Here is a 14,647-nt window from a genome sequence, read left to right as displayed (position 1 = left end):
ATCCGCGACCTTACCTGCTCCCCGTGGATCCGGCAGCAGTCCTGGGCGCCCACAGAGTCCGGCTAGTACAGACTCTGGGGTCCCGCTGAGATCCCCAGATCTGTACTGGCGTCTCAGCGCCTGCGGGGTGACGGAGCGGCAGCTTAGACGTCCTATGGACAGTCCGACGCTGCCGCTCTGAAGAGTCCAAAGTCCATGGAAAAAACTTTGTCCCTAAAAAAATAAAATAAGCTTAGGGGCTGCTAATCAGCTCCCCCTGCGCTAACGGTGACCCGACTCCGGCCGGGCACCAACTTAAACTGAGGTGCCTCTGGCTTGGGGGTGGGGTTATAGGGAGAGTGGACCCAGTGCATCCTGGGAGCTAAAAGCTTTAACTGCGTGGTGCCCGGATTTGGTTCCCAACCTATACCCCAAGCTCAACCCTGTGGACCCCCTATGGACCCTGAAGTAGAAATAAAAAATTTCTCTTTTAAAATAAAGCTTAGGGGCTGCTCCTGCAGCCCCACTGCGACAGGGTGACCCGACTCCGGCCGGGCACCAACTAAAACTGAGGTGCCTGTGGCCGGGGCGGGGTATAGAGGAGGACGGACCCAAGTGCATCCTGGGAGCAGCAAAGCTTTAACTGCGTGGTGCCCGTGGATCCAGATCCAGCTATACCCCAAGGTCAACCCTGTGGACCCCCTATGGACCCTGAAGTAGAAACAGGTGCTATTAGGCAGGTGACAGGACACGTGTAACCTACCCACCTATATACACAGGGTAATACTGTCTGGTGATCACAGGAGACACCACCATACATACAGGTGCTATTAGGCAGGTGATAGGACATGTGTAACCTACCCACCTATATACACAGGGTAATACTGTCTGGTGATCACAGGAGACACCCCCATACATACAGGTGCTATTAGGCAGGTGATAGGACACGTGTAACCTACCCACCTATATACACAGGGTAATATTGTCTGGTGATCACAGGAGACACCCCCATACATACAGGTGCTATTAGGCAGGTGATAGGACACGTGTAACCTACCCACCTATATACACAGGGTAATATTGTCTGGTGATCACAGGAGACACCCCCATACATACAGGTGCTATTAGGCAGGTGACAGGACACGTGTAACCTACCCACCTATATACACAGGGTAATATTGTCTGGTGATCACAGGAGACACCCCCATACATACAGGTGATAGGACATGTGTAACCTACCCCCCTATATACACAGGGTAATATTGTCTGGTGATCACAGGAGACACCCCCATACATACAGGTGCTATTAGACAGGTGACAGGACATGTGTAACCTACCCCCCTATATACACAGGGTAATATTGTCTGGTGATCACAGGAGACACCCCCATACATACAGGTGCTATTAGGCAGGTGATAGGACACGTGTAACCTACCCACCTATATACACAGGGTAATATTGTCTGGTGATCACAGGAGACACCTCCATACATACAGGTGATAGGACACGTGTAACCTACCCACCTATATACACAGGGTAATATTGTCTGGTGATCACATGAGACACCCCCATACATACAGGTGCTATTAGGCAGGTGATAGGACACGTGTAACCTACCCACCTATATACACAGGGTAATATTGTCTGGTGATCACAGGAGACAGCCCCATACATACAGGTGCTATTAGGCAGGTGATAGGACACGTGTAACCTACCCACCTATATACACAGGGTAATACTGTCTGGTGATCACAGGAGACACCCCCATACATACAGGTGCTATTAGGCAGGTGATAGGACACGTGTAACCTACCCACCTATATACACAGGGTAATATTGTCTGGTGATCACAGGAGACACCCCCATACATACAGGTGCTATTAGGCAGGTGATAGGACACGTGTAACCTACCCACCTATATACACAGGGTAATATTGCCAAAAGGTGAGGTCTTCCTGTTTCTCCCGTGGCTGCGGACGTCTGGGGGGCGAGGGGTGTAAATACATCCCCCTCAAAGCTGACAATGAGCGAGGCTCCAAATCCGCAGTTGTACTGTACAGAAGGAGCTGCACTAGTCATGTACAGCGACGGGGTGAGACATGTGAAATACGGGGCAGATGGACTATTTCAGGTGTGTAGAACTAGGCAGTAACTTTATAAGATTACAGATTTGGGATATTTTGATTTTCTTTACAATCCTGTGAAATAATCCTGGTTCTCATACAATAATCTGTAGAACCAAACGAAGTAACTCAAAAATATATACACAAATGAAATGATAAAAACTGTAATTTCTCCATAAACTAATGTCTCCTACTGCCAAATCCTAGATCCCCTCCTTTCCCCTTCCCCATTTATCACCCACCACAGCTGTCACTCCACCAGCCCCCTACCATCACTACTGTACCCCCAGTGACTCCCCTTCAACAACGGTACTGCCTATCTCTACACTGTCCATGATGGGGACCACGTACAGTACAGTACTCTATGACTGAGAACGGATCCCTGTCCCTGGTCATTGCTTTAGAAAAGTTAAACCCTTCACATTCCCAGCAGAAAGGAAAATCCTGCGCTGAGCTCCAGCATGGGTGACATGCGGTATGTGGGAGATGGGTGTGATGGCAGAGAGGGTAAGAACAACAAGCTGTGTCCACATCACACTGTATGTACAGGTCCGTTCTTACACTAGAACTTACATTAGCTGAGGGGGTTCTGTCCGTCTCTGTCACAACAGAATTGATTTTTTGGACTGATTCATAAAGGTGCAGAAGTTTCAGTTTGTCCTCACAAGATCCCAGCAGACCCTCATCCACATACTCAGACTCTGAGGAAAAGGGAAGATAACATACAGTCTGCGCCATTAATCAGCCAATCAAATATGTGCAGGTGACCCCGGCGGCCGTTTCCTGCTCAGCCTGTCCTTATTGTGCTTGTTCTGCCTGGCACACTCATTACCTCCCCAGTCACAGATCTCCAAGTGTAACACGGTGTAATATGAATGTAGGTGTAACCCTTATTGTGCTTGGTCTGCCTGGCACACTCATTACCTCCCCAGTCACAGCTCTCCAAGTGTAACACGGTGTAATATGAATGTAGGTGTAACCCTTATTGTGCTTGTACTGCCTGGCACACTCATTACCTCCCCAGTCACAGATCTCCAAGTGTAACACGGTGTAATATGGATGTAGGTGTAACCCTTATTGTGCTTGTTCTGCCTGGCACACTCATTACCTCCCCAGTCACAGCTCTCCAAGTGTAACACGGTGTAATATGAATGTAGGTGTAACCCTTATTGTGCTTGTACTGCCTGGCACACTCATTACCTCCCCAGTCACAGCTCTCCAAGTGTAACACGGTGTAATATGAATGTAGGTGTAACCCTTATTGTGCTTGTACTGCCTGGCACACTCATTACCTCCCCAGTCACAGCTCTCCAAGTGTAACAAGGTGTAATACGAATGTAGGTGTAACCCTTATTGTGCTTGTACTGCCTGGCACACTCATTACCTCCCCAGTCACAGCTCTCCAAGTGTAACACGGTGTAATATGAATGTAGGTGTAACCCTTATTGTGCTTGTACAGCCTGGCACACTCATTACCTCCCCAGTCACAGCTCTCCAAGTGTAACACGGTGTAATATGAATGTAGGTGTAACCCTTATTGTGCTTGTACAGCCTGGCACACTCATTACCTCCCCAGTCACAGCTCTCCAAGTGTAACACGGTGTAATATGAATGTAGGTGTAACCCTTATTGTGCTTGTACTGCCTGGCACACTCATTACCTCCCCAGTCACAGCTCTCCAAGTGTAACACGGTGTAATATGAATGTAGGTGTAACCCTTATTGTGCTTGTACTGCCTGGCACACTCATTACCTCCCCAGTCACAGCTCTCCAAGTGTAACACAGTGTAATATGAATGTAGGTGTAACCCTTATTGTGCTTGTTCTGCCTGGCACACTCATTACCTCCCCAGTCACAGCTCTCCAAGTGTAACACGGTGTAATATGAATGTAGGTGTAACCCTTATTGTGCTTGTTCTGCCTGGCACACTCATTACCTCCCCAGTCACAGCTCTCCAAGTGTAACAAGGTGTAATACGAATGTAGGTGTAACCCTTATTGTGCTTGTACTGCCTGGCACACTCATTACCTCCCCAGTCACAGCTCTCCAAGTGTAACACGGTGTAATATGAATGTAGGTGTAACCCTTATTGTGCTTGTACTGCCTGGCACACTCATTACCTCCCCAGTCACAGATCTCCAAGTGTAACACGGTGTAATATGAATGTAGGTGTAACCCTTATTGTGCTTGTACTGCCTGGCACACTCATTACCTCCCCAGTCACAGCTCTCCAAGTGTAACAAGGTGTAATACGAATGTAGGTGTAACCCTTATTGTGCTTGTACTGCCTGGCACACTCATTACCTCCCCAGTCACAGCTCTCCAAGTGTAACACGGTGTAATATGAATGTAGGTGTAACCCTTATTGTGCTTGTACTGCCTGGCACACTCATTACTTCCCCAGTCACAGATCTCCAAGTGTAACACGGTGTAATATGAATGTAGGTGTAACCCTTATTGTGCTTGTACAGCCTGGCACACTCATTACCTCCCCAGTCACAGCTCTCCAAGTGTAACACGGTGTAATATGAATGTAGGTGTAACCCTTATTGTGCTTGTTCTGCCTGGCACACTCATTACCTCCCCAGTCACAGCTCTCCAAGTGTAACACGGTGTAATATGAATGTAGGTGTAACCCTTATTGTGCTTGTACTGCCTGGCACACTCATTACCTCCCCAGTCACAGCTCTCCAAGTGTAACACGGTGTAATATGAATGTAGGTGTAACCCTTATTGTGCTTGTACTGCCTGGCACACTCATTACCTCCCCAGTCACAGCTCTCCAAGTGTAACACAGTGTAATATGAATGTAGGTGTAACCCTTATTGTGCTTGTTCTGCCTGGCACACTCATTACCTCCCCAGTCACAGCTCTCCAAGTGTAACACGGTGTAATATGAATGTAGGTGTAACCCTTATTGTGCTTGTTCTGCCTGGCACACTCATTACCTCCCCAGTCACAGCTCTCCAAGTGTAACAAGGTGTAATACGAATGTAGGTGTAACCCTTATTGTGCTTGTACTGCCTGGCACACTCATTACCTCCCCAGTCACAGCTCTCCAAGTGTAACACGGTGTAATATGAATGTAGGTGTAACCCTTATTGTGCTTGTACTGCCTGGCACACTCATTACCTCCCCAGTCACAGCTCTCCAAGTGTAACACGGTGTAATATGAATGTAGGTGTAACCCTTATTGTGCTTGTACTGCCTGGCACACTCATTACCTCCCCAGTCACAGCTCTCCAAGTGTAACACGGTGTAATATGAATGTAGGTGTAACCCTTATTGTGCTTGTACTGCCTGGCACACTCAGTACCTCCCCAGTCACAGCTCTCCAAGTGTAACACGGTGTAATATGAATGTAGGTGTAACCCTTATTGTGCTTGTACAGCCTGGCACACTCATTACCTCCCCAGTCACAGCTCTCCAAGTGTAACACAGTGTAATATGAATGTAGGTGTAACCCTTATTGTGCTTGTACTGCCTGGCACACTCATTACCTCCCCAGTCACAGCTCTCCAAGTGTAACACGGTGTAATATGAATGTAGGTGTAACCCTTATTGTGCTTGTACTGCCTGGCACACTCAGTACCTCCCCAGTCACAGCTCTCCAAGTGTAACACGGTGTAATATGAATGTAGGTGTAACCCTTATTGTGCTTGGTCTGCCTGGCACACTCATTACCTCCCCAGTCACAGCTCTCCAAGTGTAACACAGTGTAATATGAATGTAGGTGTAACCCTTATTGTGCTTGTACTGCCTGGCACACTCATTACCTCCCCAGTCACAGCTCTCCAAGTGTAACACGGTGTAATATGAATGTAGGTGTAACCCTTATTGTGCTTGTACTGCCTGGCACACTCAGTACCTCCCCAGTCACAGCTCTCCAAGTGTAACACGGTGTAATATGAATGTAGGTGTAACCCTTATTGTGCTTGGTCTGCCTGGCACACTCATTACCTCCCCAGTCACAGCTCTCCAAGTGTAACACAGTGTAATATGAATGTAGGTGTAACCCTTATTGTGCTTGTACTGCCTGGCACACTCATTACCTCCCCAGTCACAGCTCTCCAAGTGTAACACGGTGTAATATGAATGTAGGTGTAACCCTTATTGTGCTTGTACTGCCTGGCACACTCATTACCTCCCCAGTCACAGCTCTCCAAGTGTAACACGGTGTAATATGAATGTAGGTGTAACCCTTATTGTGCTTGTACTGCCTGGCACACTCATTACCTCCCCAGTCACAGCTCTCCAAGTGTAACACGGTGTAATATGAATGTAGGTGTAACCCTTATTGTGCTTGTACTGCCTGGCACACTCATTACCTCCCCAGTCACAGCTCTCCAAGTGTAACACGGTGTAATATGAATGTAGGTGTAACACTTATTGTGCTTGTACTGCCTGGCACACTCATTACCTCCCCAGTCACAGCTCTCCAAGTGTAACACGGTGTAATATGAATGTAGGTGTAACCCTTATTGTGCTTGTTCTGCCTGGCACACTCATTACCTCCCCAGTCACAGCTCTCCAAGTGTAACACGGTGTAATATGAATGTAGGTGTAACCCTTATTGTGCTTGGTCTGCCTGGCACACTCATTACCTCCCCAGTCACAGATCTCCAAGTGTAACACGGTGTAATATGAATGTAGGTGTAACCCTTATTGTGCTTGTTCTGCCTGGCACACTCATTACCTCCCCAGTCACAGCTCTCCAAGTGTAACACGGTGTAATATGAATGTAGGTGTAACCCTTATTGTGCTTGTTCTGCCTGGCACACTCATTACCTCCCCAGTCACAGCTCTCCAAGTGTAACACGGTGTAATATGAATGTAGGTGTAACCCTTATTGTGCTTGTTCTGCCTGGCACACTCATTACCTCCCCAGTCACAGCTCTCCAAGTGTAACACGGTGTAATATGAATGTAGGTGTAACCCTTATTGTGCTTGTACTGCCTGGCACACTCATTACCTCCCCAGTCACAGCTCTCCAAGTGTAACACGGTGTAATATGAATGTAGGTGTAACCCTTATTGTGCTTGTACTGCCTGGCACACTCATTACCTCCCCAGTCACAGCTCTCCAAGTGTAACACGGTGTAATATGAATGTAGGTGTAACCCTTATTGTGCTTGTACTGCCTGGCACACTCATTACCTCCCCAGTCACAGCTCTCCAAGTGTAACACGGTGTAATATGAATGTAGGTGTAACCCTTATTGTGCTTGTACTGCCTGGCACACTCATTACCTCCCCAGCCACAGCTCTCCAAGTGTAACACGGTGTAATATGAATGTAGGTGTAACCCTTATTGTGCTTGTACTGCCTGGCACACTCATTACCTCCCCAGTCACAGCTCTCCAAGTGTAACACGGTGTAATATGAATGTAGGTGTAACCCTTATTGTGCTTGTTCTGCCTGGCACACTCATTACCTCCCCAGTCACAGCTCTCCAAGTGTAACACGGTGTAATATGAATGTAGGTGTAACCCTTATTGTGCTTGTTCTGCCTGGCACACTCATTACCTCCCCAGTCACAGCTCTCCAAGTGTAACACGGTGTAATATGAATGTAGGTGTAACCCTTATTGTGCTTGTTCTGCCTGGCACACTCATTACCTCCCCAGTCACAGATCTCCAAGTGTAACACGGTGTAATATGAATGTAGGTGTAACCCTTATTGTGCTTGTACTGCCTGGCACACTCATTACCTCCCCAGTCACAGCTCTCCAAGTGTAACACGGTGTAATATGAATGTAGGTGTAACCCTTATTGTGCTTGTTCTGCCTGGCACACTCATTACCTCCCCAGTCACAGATCTCCAAGTGTAACACGGTGTAATATGAATGTAGGTGTAACCCTTATTGTGCTTGTTCTGCCTGGCACACTCATTACCTCCCCAGTCACAGATCTCCAAGTGTAACACGGTGTAATATGAATGTAGGTGTAACCCTTATTGTGCTTGTACAGCCTGGCACACTCATTACCTCCCCAGTCACAGCTCTCCAAGTGTAACACGGTGTAATATGAATGTAGGTGTAACCCTTGTTGTGCTTGTACAGCCTGGCACACTCATTACCTCCCCAGTCACAGATCTCCAAGTGTAACAAGGTGTAATATGAATGTAGGTGTAACCCTTATTGTGCTTGTACAGCCTGGCACACTCATTACCTCCCCAGTCACAGCTCTCCAAGTGTAACACGGTGTAATATGAATGTAGGTGTAACCCTTATTGTGCTTGGTCTGCCTGGCACACTCATTACCTCCCCAGTCACAGCTCTCCAAGTGTAACACGGTGTAATATGAATGTAGGTGTAACCCTTATTGTGCTTGTACTGCCTGGCACACTCATTACCTCCCCAGTCACAGCTCTCCAAGTGTAACACGGTGTAATATGAATGTAGGTGTAACCCTTATTGTGCTTGTACAGCCTGGCACACTCATTACCTCCCCAGTCACAGCTCTCCAAGTGTAACACGGTGTAATATGAATGTAGGTGTAACCCTTATTGTGCTTGTACAGCCTGGCACACTCATTACCTCCCCAGTCACAGCTCTCCAAGTGTAACAAGGTGTAATATGAATGTAGGTGTAACCCTTATTGTGCTTGTACTGCCTGGCACACTCATTACCTCCCCAGTCACAGCTCTCCAAGTGTAACACGGTGTAATATGAATGTAGGTGTAACCCTTATTGTGCTTGTACTGCCTGGCACACTCATTACCTCCCCAGTCACAGCTCTCCAAGTGTAACACGGTGTAATATGAATGTAGGTGTAACCCTTATTGTGCTTGGTCTGCCTGGCACACTCATTACCTCCCCAGTCACAGCTCTCCAAGTGTAACACAGTGTAATATGAATGTAGGTGTAACCCTTATTGTGCTTGTACTGCCTGGCACACTCATTACCTCCCCAGTCACAGCTCTCCAAGTGTAACAAGGTGTAATATGAATGTAGGTGTAACCCTTATTGTGCTTGTACAGCCTGGCACACTCATTACCTCCCCAGTCACAGCTCTCCAAGTGTAACACGGTGTAATATGAATGTAGGTGTAACCCTTATTGTGCTTGGTCTGCCTGGCACACTCATTACCTCCCCAGTCACAGCTCTCCAAGTGTAACACAGTGTAATATGAATGTAGGTGTAACCCTTATTGTGCTTGTACTGCCTGGCACACTCATTACCTCCCCAGTCACAGCTCTCCAAGTGTAACACGGTGTAATATGAATGTAGGTGTAACCCTTATTGTGCTTGTACTGCCTGGCACACTCATTACCTCCCCAGTCACAGCTCTCCAAGTGTAACACAGTGTAATATGAATGTAGGTGTAACCCTTATTGTGCTTGTACTGCCTGGCACACTCATTACCTCCCCAGTCACAGCTCTCCAAGTGTAACACGGTGTAATATGAATGTAGGTGTAACCCTTATTGTGCTTGTACTGCCTGGCACACTCATTACCTCCCCAGTCACAGATCTCCAAGTGTAACACGGTGTAATATGAATGTAGGTGTAACCCTTATTGTGCTTGTTCTGCCTGGCACACTCATTACCTCCCCAGTCACAGCTCTCCAAGTGTAACACGGTGTAATATGAATGTAGGTGTAACCCTTATTGTGCTTGTACAGCCTGGCACACTCATTACCTCCCCAGTCACAGCTCTCCAAGTGTAACACGGTGTAATATGAATGTAGGTGTAACCCTTATTGTGCTTGTACAGCCTGGCACACTCATTACCTCCCCAGTCACAGCTCTCCAAGTGTAACAAGGTGTAATATGAATGTAGGTGTAACCCTTATTGTGCTTGTACTGCCTGGCACACTCATTACCTCCCCAGTCACAGCTCTCCAAGTGTAACACGGTGTAATATGAATGTAGGTGTAACCCTTATTGTGCTTGTACTGCCTGGCACACTCATTACCTCCCCAGTCACAGCTCTCCAAGTGTAACACGGTGTAATATGAATGTAGGTGTAACCCTTATTGTGCTTGGTCTGCCTGGCACACTCATTACCTCCCCAGTCACAGCTCTCCAAGTGTAACACGGTGTAATATGAATGTAGGTGTAACCCTTATTGTGCTTGTACTGCCTGGCACACACATTACCTCCCCAGTCACAGCTCTCCAAGTGTAACAAGGTGTAATATGAATGTAGGTGTAACCCTTATTGTGCTTGGTCTGCCTGGCACACTCATTACCTCCCCAGTCACAGCTCTCCAAGTGTAACAAGGTGTAATATGAATGTAGGTGTAACCCTTATTGTGCTTGTTCTGCCTGGCACACTCATTACCTCCCCAGTCACAGCTCTCCAAGTGTAACACGGTGTAATATGAATGTAGGTGTAACCCTTATTGTGCTTGTACTGCCTGGCACACTCATTACCTCCCCAGTCACAGCTCTCCAAGTGTAACACGGTGTAATATGAATGTAGGTGTAACCCTTATTGTGCTTGTACTGCCTGGCACACTCATTACCTCCCCAGTCACAGCTCTCCAAGTGTAACACGGTGTAATATGAATGTAGGTGTAACCCTTATTGTGCTTGTACTGCCTGGCACACTCATTACCTCCCCAGTCACAGCTCTCCAAGTGTAACACGGTGTAATATGAATGTAGGTGTAACCCTTATTGTGCTTGTACTGCCTGGCACACTCATTACCTCCCCAGTCACAGCTCTCCAAGTGTAACACGGTGTAATATGAATGTAGGTGTAACCCTTATTGTGCTTGTACTGCCTGGCACACTCATTACCTCCCCAGTCACAGCTCTCCAAGTGTAACACGGTGTAATATGAATGTAGGTGTAACCCTTATTGTGCTTGTACTGCCTGGCACACTCATTACCTCCCCAGTCACAGCTCTCCAAGTGTAACACGGTGTAATATGAATGTAGGTGTAACCCTTATTGTGCTTGGTCTGCCTGGCACACTCATTACCTCCCCAGTTACAGCTCTCCAAGTGTAACAAGGTGTAATATGAATGTAGGTGTAACCCTTATTGTGCTTGTACTGCCTGGCACACTCATTACCTCCCCAGTCACAGCTCTCCAAGTGTAACACAGTGTAATATGAATGTAGGTGTAACCCTTATTGTGCTTGTACTGCCTGGCACACTCATTACCTCCCCAGTCACAGCTCTCCAAGTGTAACACGGTGTAATATGAATGTAGGTGTAACCCTTATTGTGCTTGTACTGCCTGGCACACTCATTACCTCCCCAGTCACAGCTCTCCAAGTGTAACACGGTGTAATATGAATGTAGGTGTAACCCTTATTGTGCTTGTACTGCCTGGCACACTCAGTACCTCCCCAGTCACAGCTCTCCAAGTGTAACACGGTGTAATATGAATGTAGGTGTAACCCTTATTGTGCTTGGTCTGCCTGGCACACTCATTACCTCCCCAGTCACAGCTCTCCAAGTGTAACACGGTGTAATATGAATGTAGGTGTAACCCTTATTGTGCTTGTACTGCCTGGCACACACATTACCTCCCCAGTCACAGATCTCCAAGTGTAACACGGTGTAATATGAATGTAGGTGTAACCCTTATTGTGCTTGTACTGCCTGGCACACTCATTACCTCCCCAGTCACAGATCTCCAAGTGTAACACGGTGTAATATGAATGTAGGTGTAACCCTTATTGTGCTTGTACTGCCTGGCACACTCATTACCTCCCCAGTCACAGCTCTCCAAGTGTAACACGGTGTAATATGAATGTAGGTGTAACCCTTATTGTGCTTGGTCTGCCTGGCACACTCATTACCTCCCCAGTCACAGCTCTCCAAGTGTAACACGGTGTAATATGAATGTAGGTGTAACCCTTATTGTGCTTGGTCTGCCTGGCACACTCATTACCTCCCCAGTCACAGCTCTCCAAGTGTAACACGGTGTAATATGAATGTAGGTGTAACCCTTATTGTGCTTGTACTGCCTGGCACACTCATTACCTCCCCAGTCACAGCTCTCCAAGTGTAACACGGTGTAATATGGATGTAGGTGTAACCCTTATTGTGCTTGTACTGCCTGGCACACTCATTACCTCCCCAGTCACAGCTCTCCAAGTGTAACACGGTGTAATATGAATGTAGGTGTAACCCTTATTGTGCTTGTACTGCCTGGCACACTCATTACCTCCCCAGTCACAGCTCTCCAAGTGTAACACGGTGTAATATGAATGTAGGTGTAACCCTTATTGTGCTTGTACTGCCTGGCACACTCATTACCTCCCCAGTCACAGCTCTCCAAGTGTAACACGGTGTAATATGAATGTAGGTGTAACCCTTATTGTGCTTGTACTGCCTGGCACACTCATTACCTCCCCAGTCACAGCTCTCCAAGTGTAACACGGTGTAATATGAATGTAGGTGTAACCCTTATTGTGCTTGTACTGCCTGGCACACTCATTACCTCCCCAGTCACAGCTCTCCAAGTGTAACACGGTGTAATATGAATGTAGGTGTAACCCTTATTGTGCTTGTACTGCCTGGCACACTCATTACCTCCCCAGTCACAGCTCTCCAAGTGTAACACGGTGTAATATGAATGTAGGTGTAACCCTTATTGTGCTTGTACTGCCTGGCACACTCATTACCTCCCCAGTCACAGCTCTCCAAGTGTAACACGGTGTAATATGAATGTAGGTGTAACCCTTATTGTGCTTGTACTGCCTGGCACACTCATTACCTCCCCAGTCACAGCTCTCCAAGTGTAACACGGTGTAATATGAATGTAGGTGTAACCCTTATTGTGCTTGGTCTGCCTGGCACACTCATTACCTCCCCAGTTACAGCTCTCCAAGTGTAACAAGGTGTAATATGAATGTAGGTGTAACCCTTATTGTGCTTGTACTGCCTGGCACACTCATTACCTCCCCAGTCACAGCTCTCCAAGTGTAACACAGTGTAATATGAATGTAGGTGTAACCCTTATTGTGCTTGTACTGCCTGGCACACTCATTACCTCCCCAGTCACAGCTCTCCAAGTGTAACACGGTGTAATATGAATGTAGGTGTAACCCTTATTGTGCTTGTACTGCCTGGCACACTCATTACCTCCCCAGTCACAGCTCTCCAAGTGTAACACGGTGTAATATGAATGTAGGTGTAACCCTTATTGTGCTTGTACTGCCTGGCACACTCAGTACCTCCCCAGTCACAGCTCTCCAAGTGTAACACGGTGTAATATGAATGTAGGTGTAACCCTTATTGTGCTTGGTCTGCCTGGCACACTCATTACCTCCCCAGTCACAGCTCTCCAAGTGTAACACGGTGTAATATGAATGTAGGTGTAACCCTTATTGTGCTTGTACTGCCTGGCACACACATTACCTCCCCAGTCACAGATCTCCAAGTGTAACACGGTGTAATATGAATGTAGGTGTAACCCTTATTGTGCTTGTACTGCCTGGCACACTCATTACCTCCCCAGTCACAGATCTCCAAGTGTAACACGGTGTAATATGAATGTAGGTGTAACCCTTATTGTGCTTGTACTGCCTGGCACACTCATTACCTCCCCAGTCACAGCTCTCCAAGTGTAACACGGTGTAATATGAATGTAGGTGTAACCCTTATTGTGCTTGGTCTGCCTGGCACACTCATTACCTCCCCAGTCACAGCTCTCCAAGTGTAACACGGTGTAATATGAATGTAGGTGTAACCCTTATTGTGCTTGGTCTGCCTGGCACACTCATTACCTCCCCAGTCACAGCTCTCCAAGTGTAACACGGTGTAATATGAATGTAGGTGTAACCCTTATTGTGCTTGTACTGCCTGGCACACTCATTACCTCCCCAGTCACAGCTCTCCAAGTGTAACACGGTGTAATATGGATGTAGGTGTAACCCTTATTGTGCTTGTACTGCCTGGCACACTCATTACCTCCCCAGTCACAGCTCTCCAAGTGTAACACGGTGTAATATGAATGTAGGTGTAACCCTTATTGTGCTTGTACTGCCTGGCACACTCATTACCTCCCCAGTCACAGCTCTCCAAGTGTAACACGGTGTAATATGAATGTAGGTGTAACCCTTATTGTGCTTGTACTGCCTGGCACACTCATTACCTCCCCAGTCACAGATCTCCAAGTGTAACACGGTGTAATATGGATGTAGGTGTAACCCTTATTGTGCTTGTTCTGCCTGGCACACTCATTACCTCCCCAGTCACAGATCTCCAAGTGTAACACGGTGTAATATGAATGTAGGTGTAACCCTTATTGTGCTTGTACTGCCTGGCACACTCATTACCTCCCCAGTCACAGCTCTCCAAGTGTAACACGGTGTAATATGAATGTAGGTGTAACCCTTATTGTGCTTGTTCTGCCTGGCACACTCATTACCTCCCCAGTCACAGCTCTCCAAGTGTAACACGGTGTAATATGAATGTAGGTGTAACCCTTATTGTGCTTGTACTGCCTGGCACACTCATTACCTCCCCAGTCACAGCTCTCCAAGTGTAACACGGTGTAATATGAATGTAGGTGTAACCCTTATTGTGCTTGTTCTGCCTGGCACACTCATTACCTCCCCAGTCACAGCTCTCCAAGTGTAAC

General features: G+C 47.2%; 1 protein-coding gene across 1 annotated transcript in view; it reads right to left on the bottom strand.

Moving 5' to 3' along the window:
• The window catches only part of RAB3GAP2 (RAB3 GTPase activating non-catalytic protein subunit 2), a gene marked incomplete at its 5' end in the record, with an annotated part of 258,046 nt that overhangs the window by 195,425 nt on the left and 47,974 nt on the right, over positions 1-14,647 (bottom strand). The window contains one exon of the mRNA XM_088465026.1: positions 2,676-2,803. Within this exon, the coding sequence (XP_088321152.1) occupies positions 2,676-2,803 (128 nt within the window). The remainder of the gene's footprint in view (positions 1-2,675; positions 2,804-14,647) is intronic.

This window comes from Taudactylus pleione, unplaced genomic scaffold (genome assembly GCF_031769625.1).
Source record: "Taudactylus pleione unplaced genomic scaffold, aTauple2 ptg001804l, whole genome shotgun sequence".
Classification (NCBI taxonomy): Eukaryota; Metazoa; Chordata; class Amphibia; order Anura; family Myobatrachidae; genus Taudactylus; species Taudactylus pleione.
Note: the sequence above shows the minus strand (reverse complement) of the source record. Positions and strands in the feature narration are given on the sequence as shown.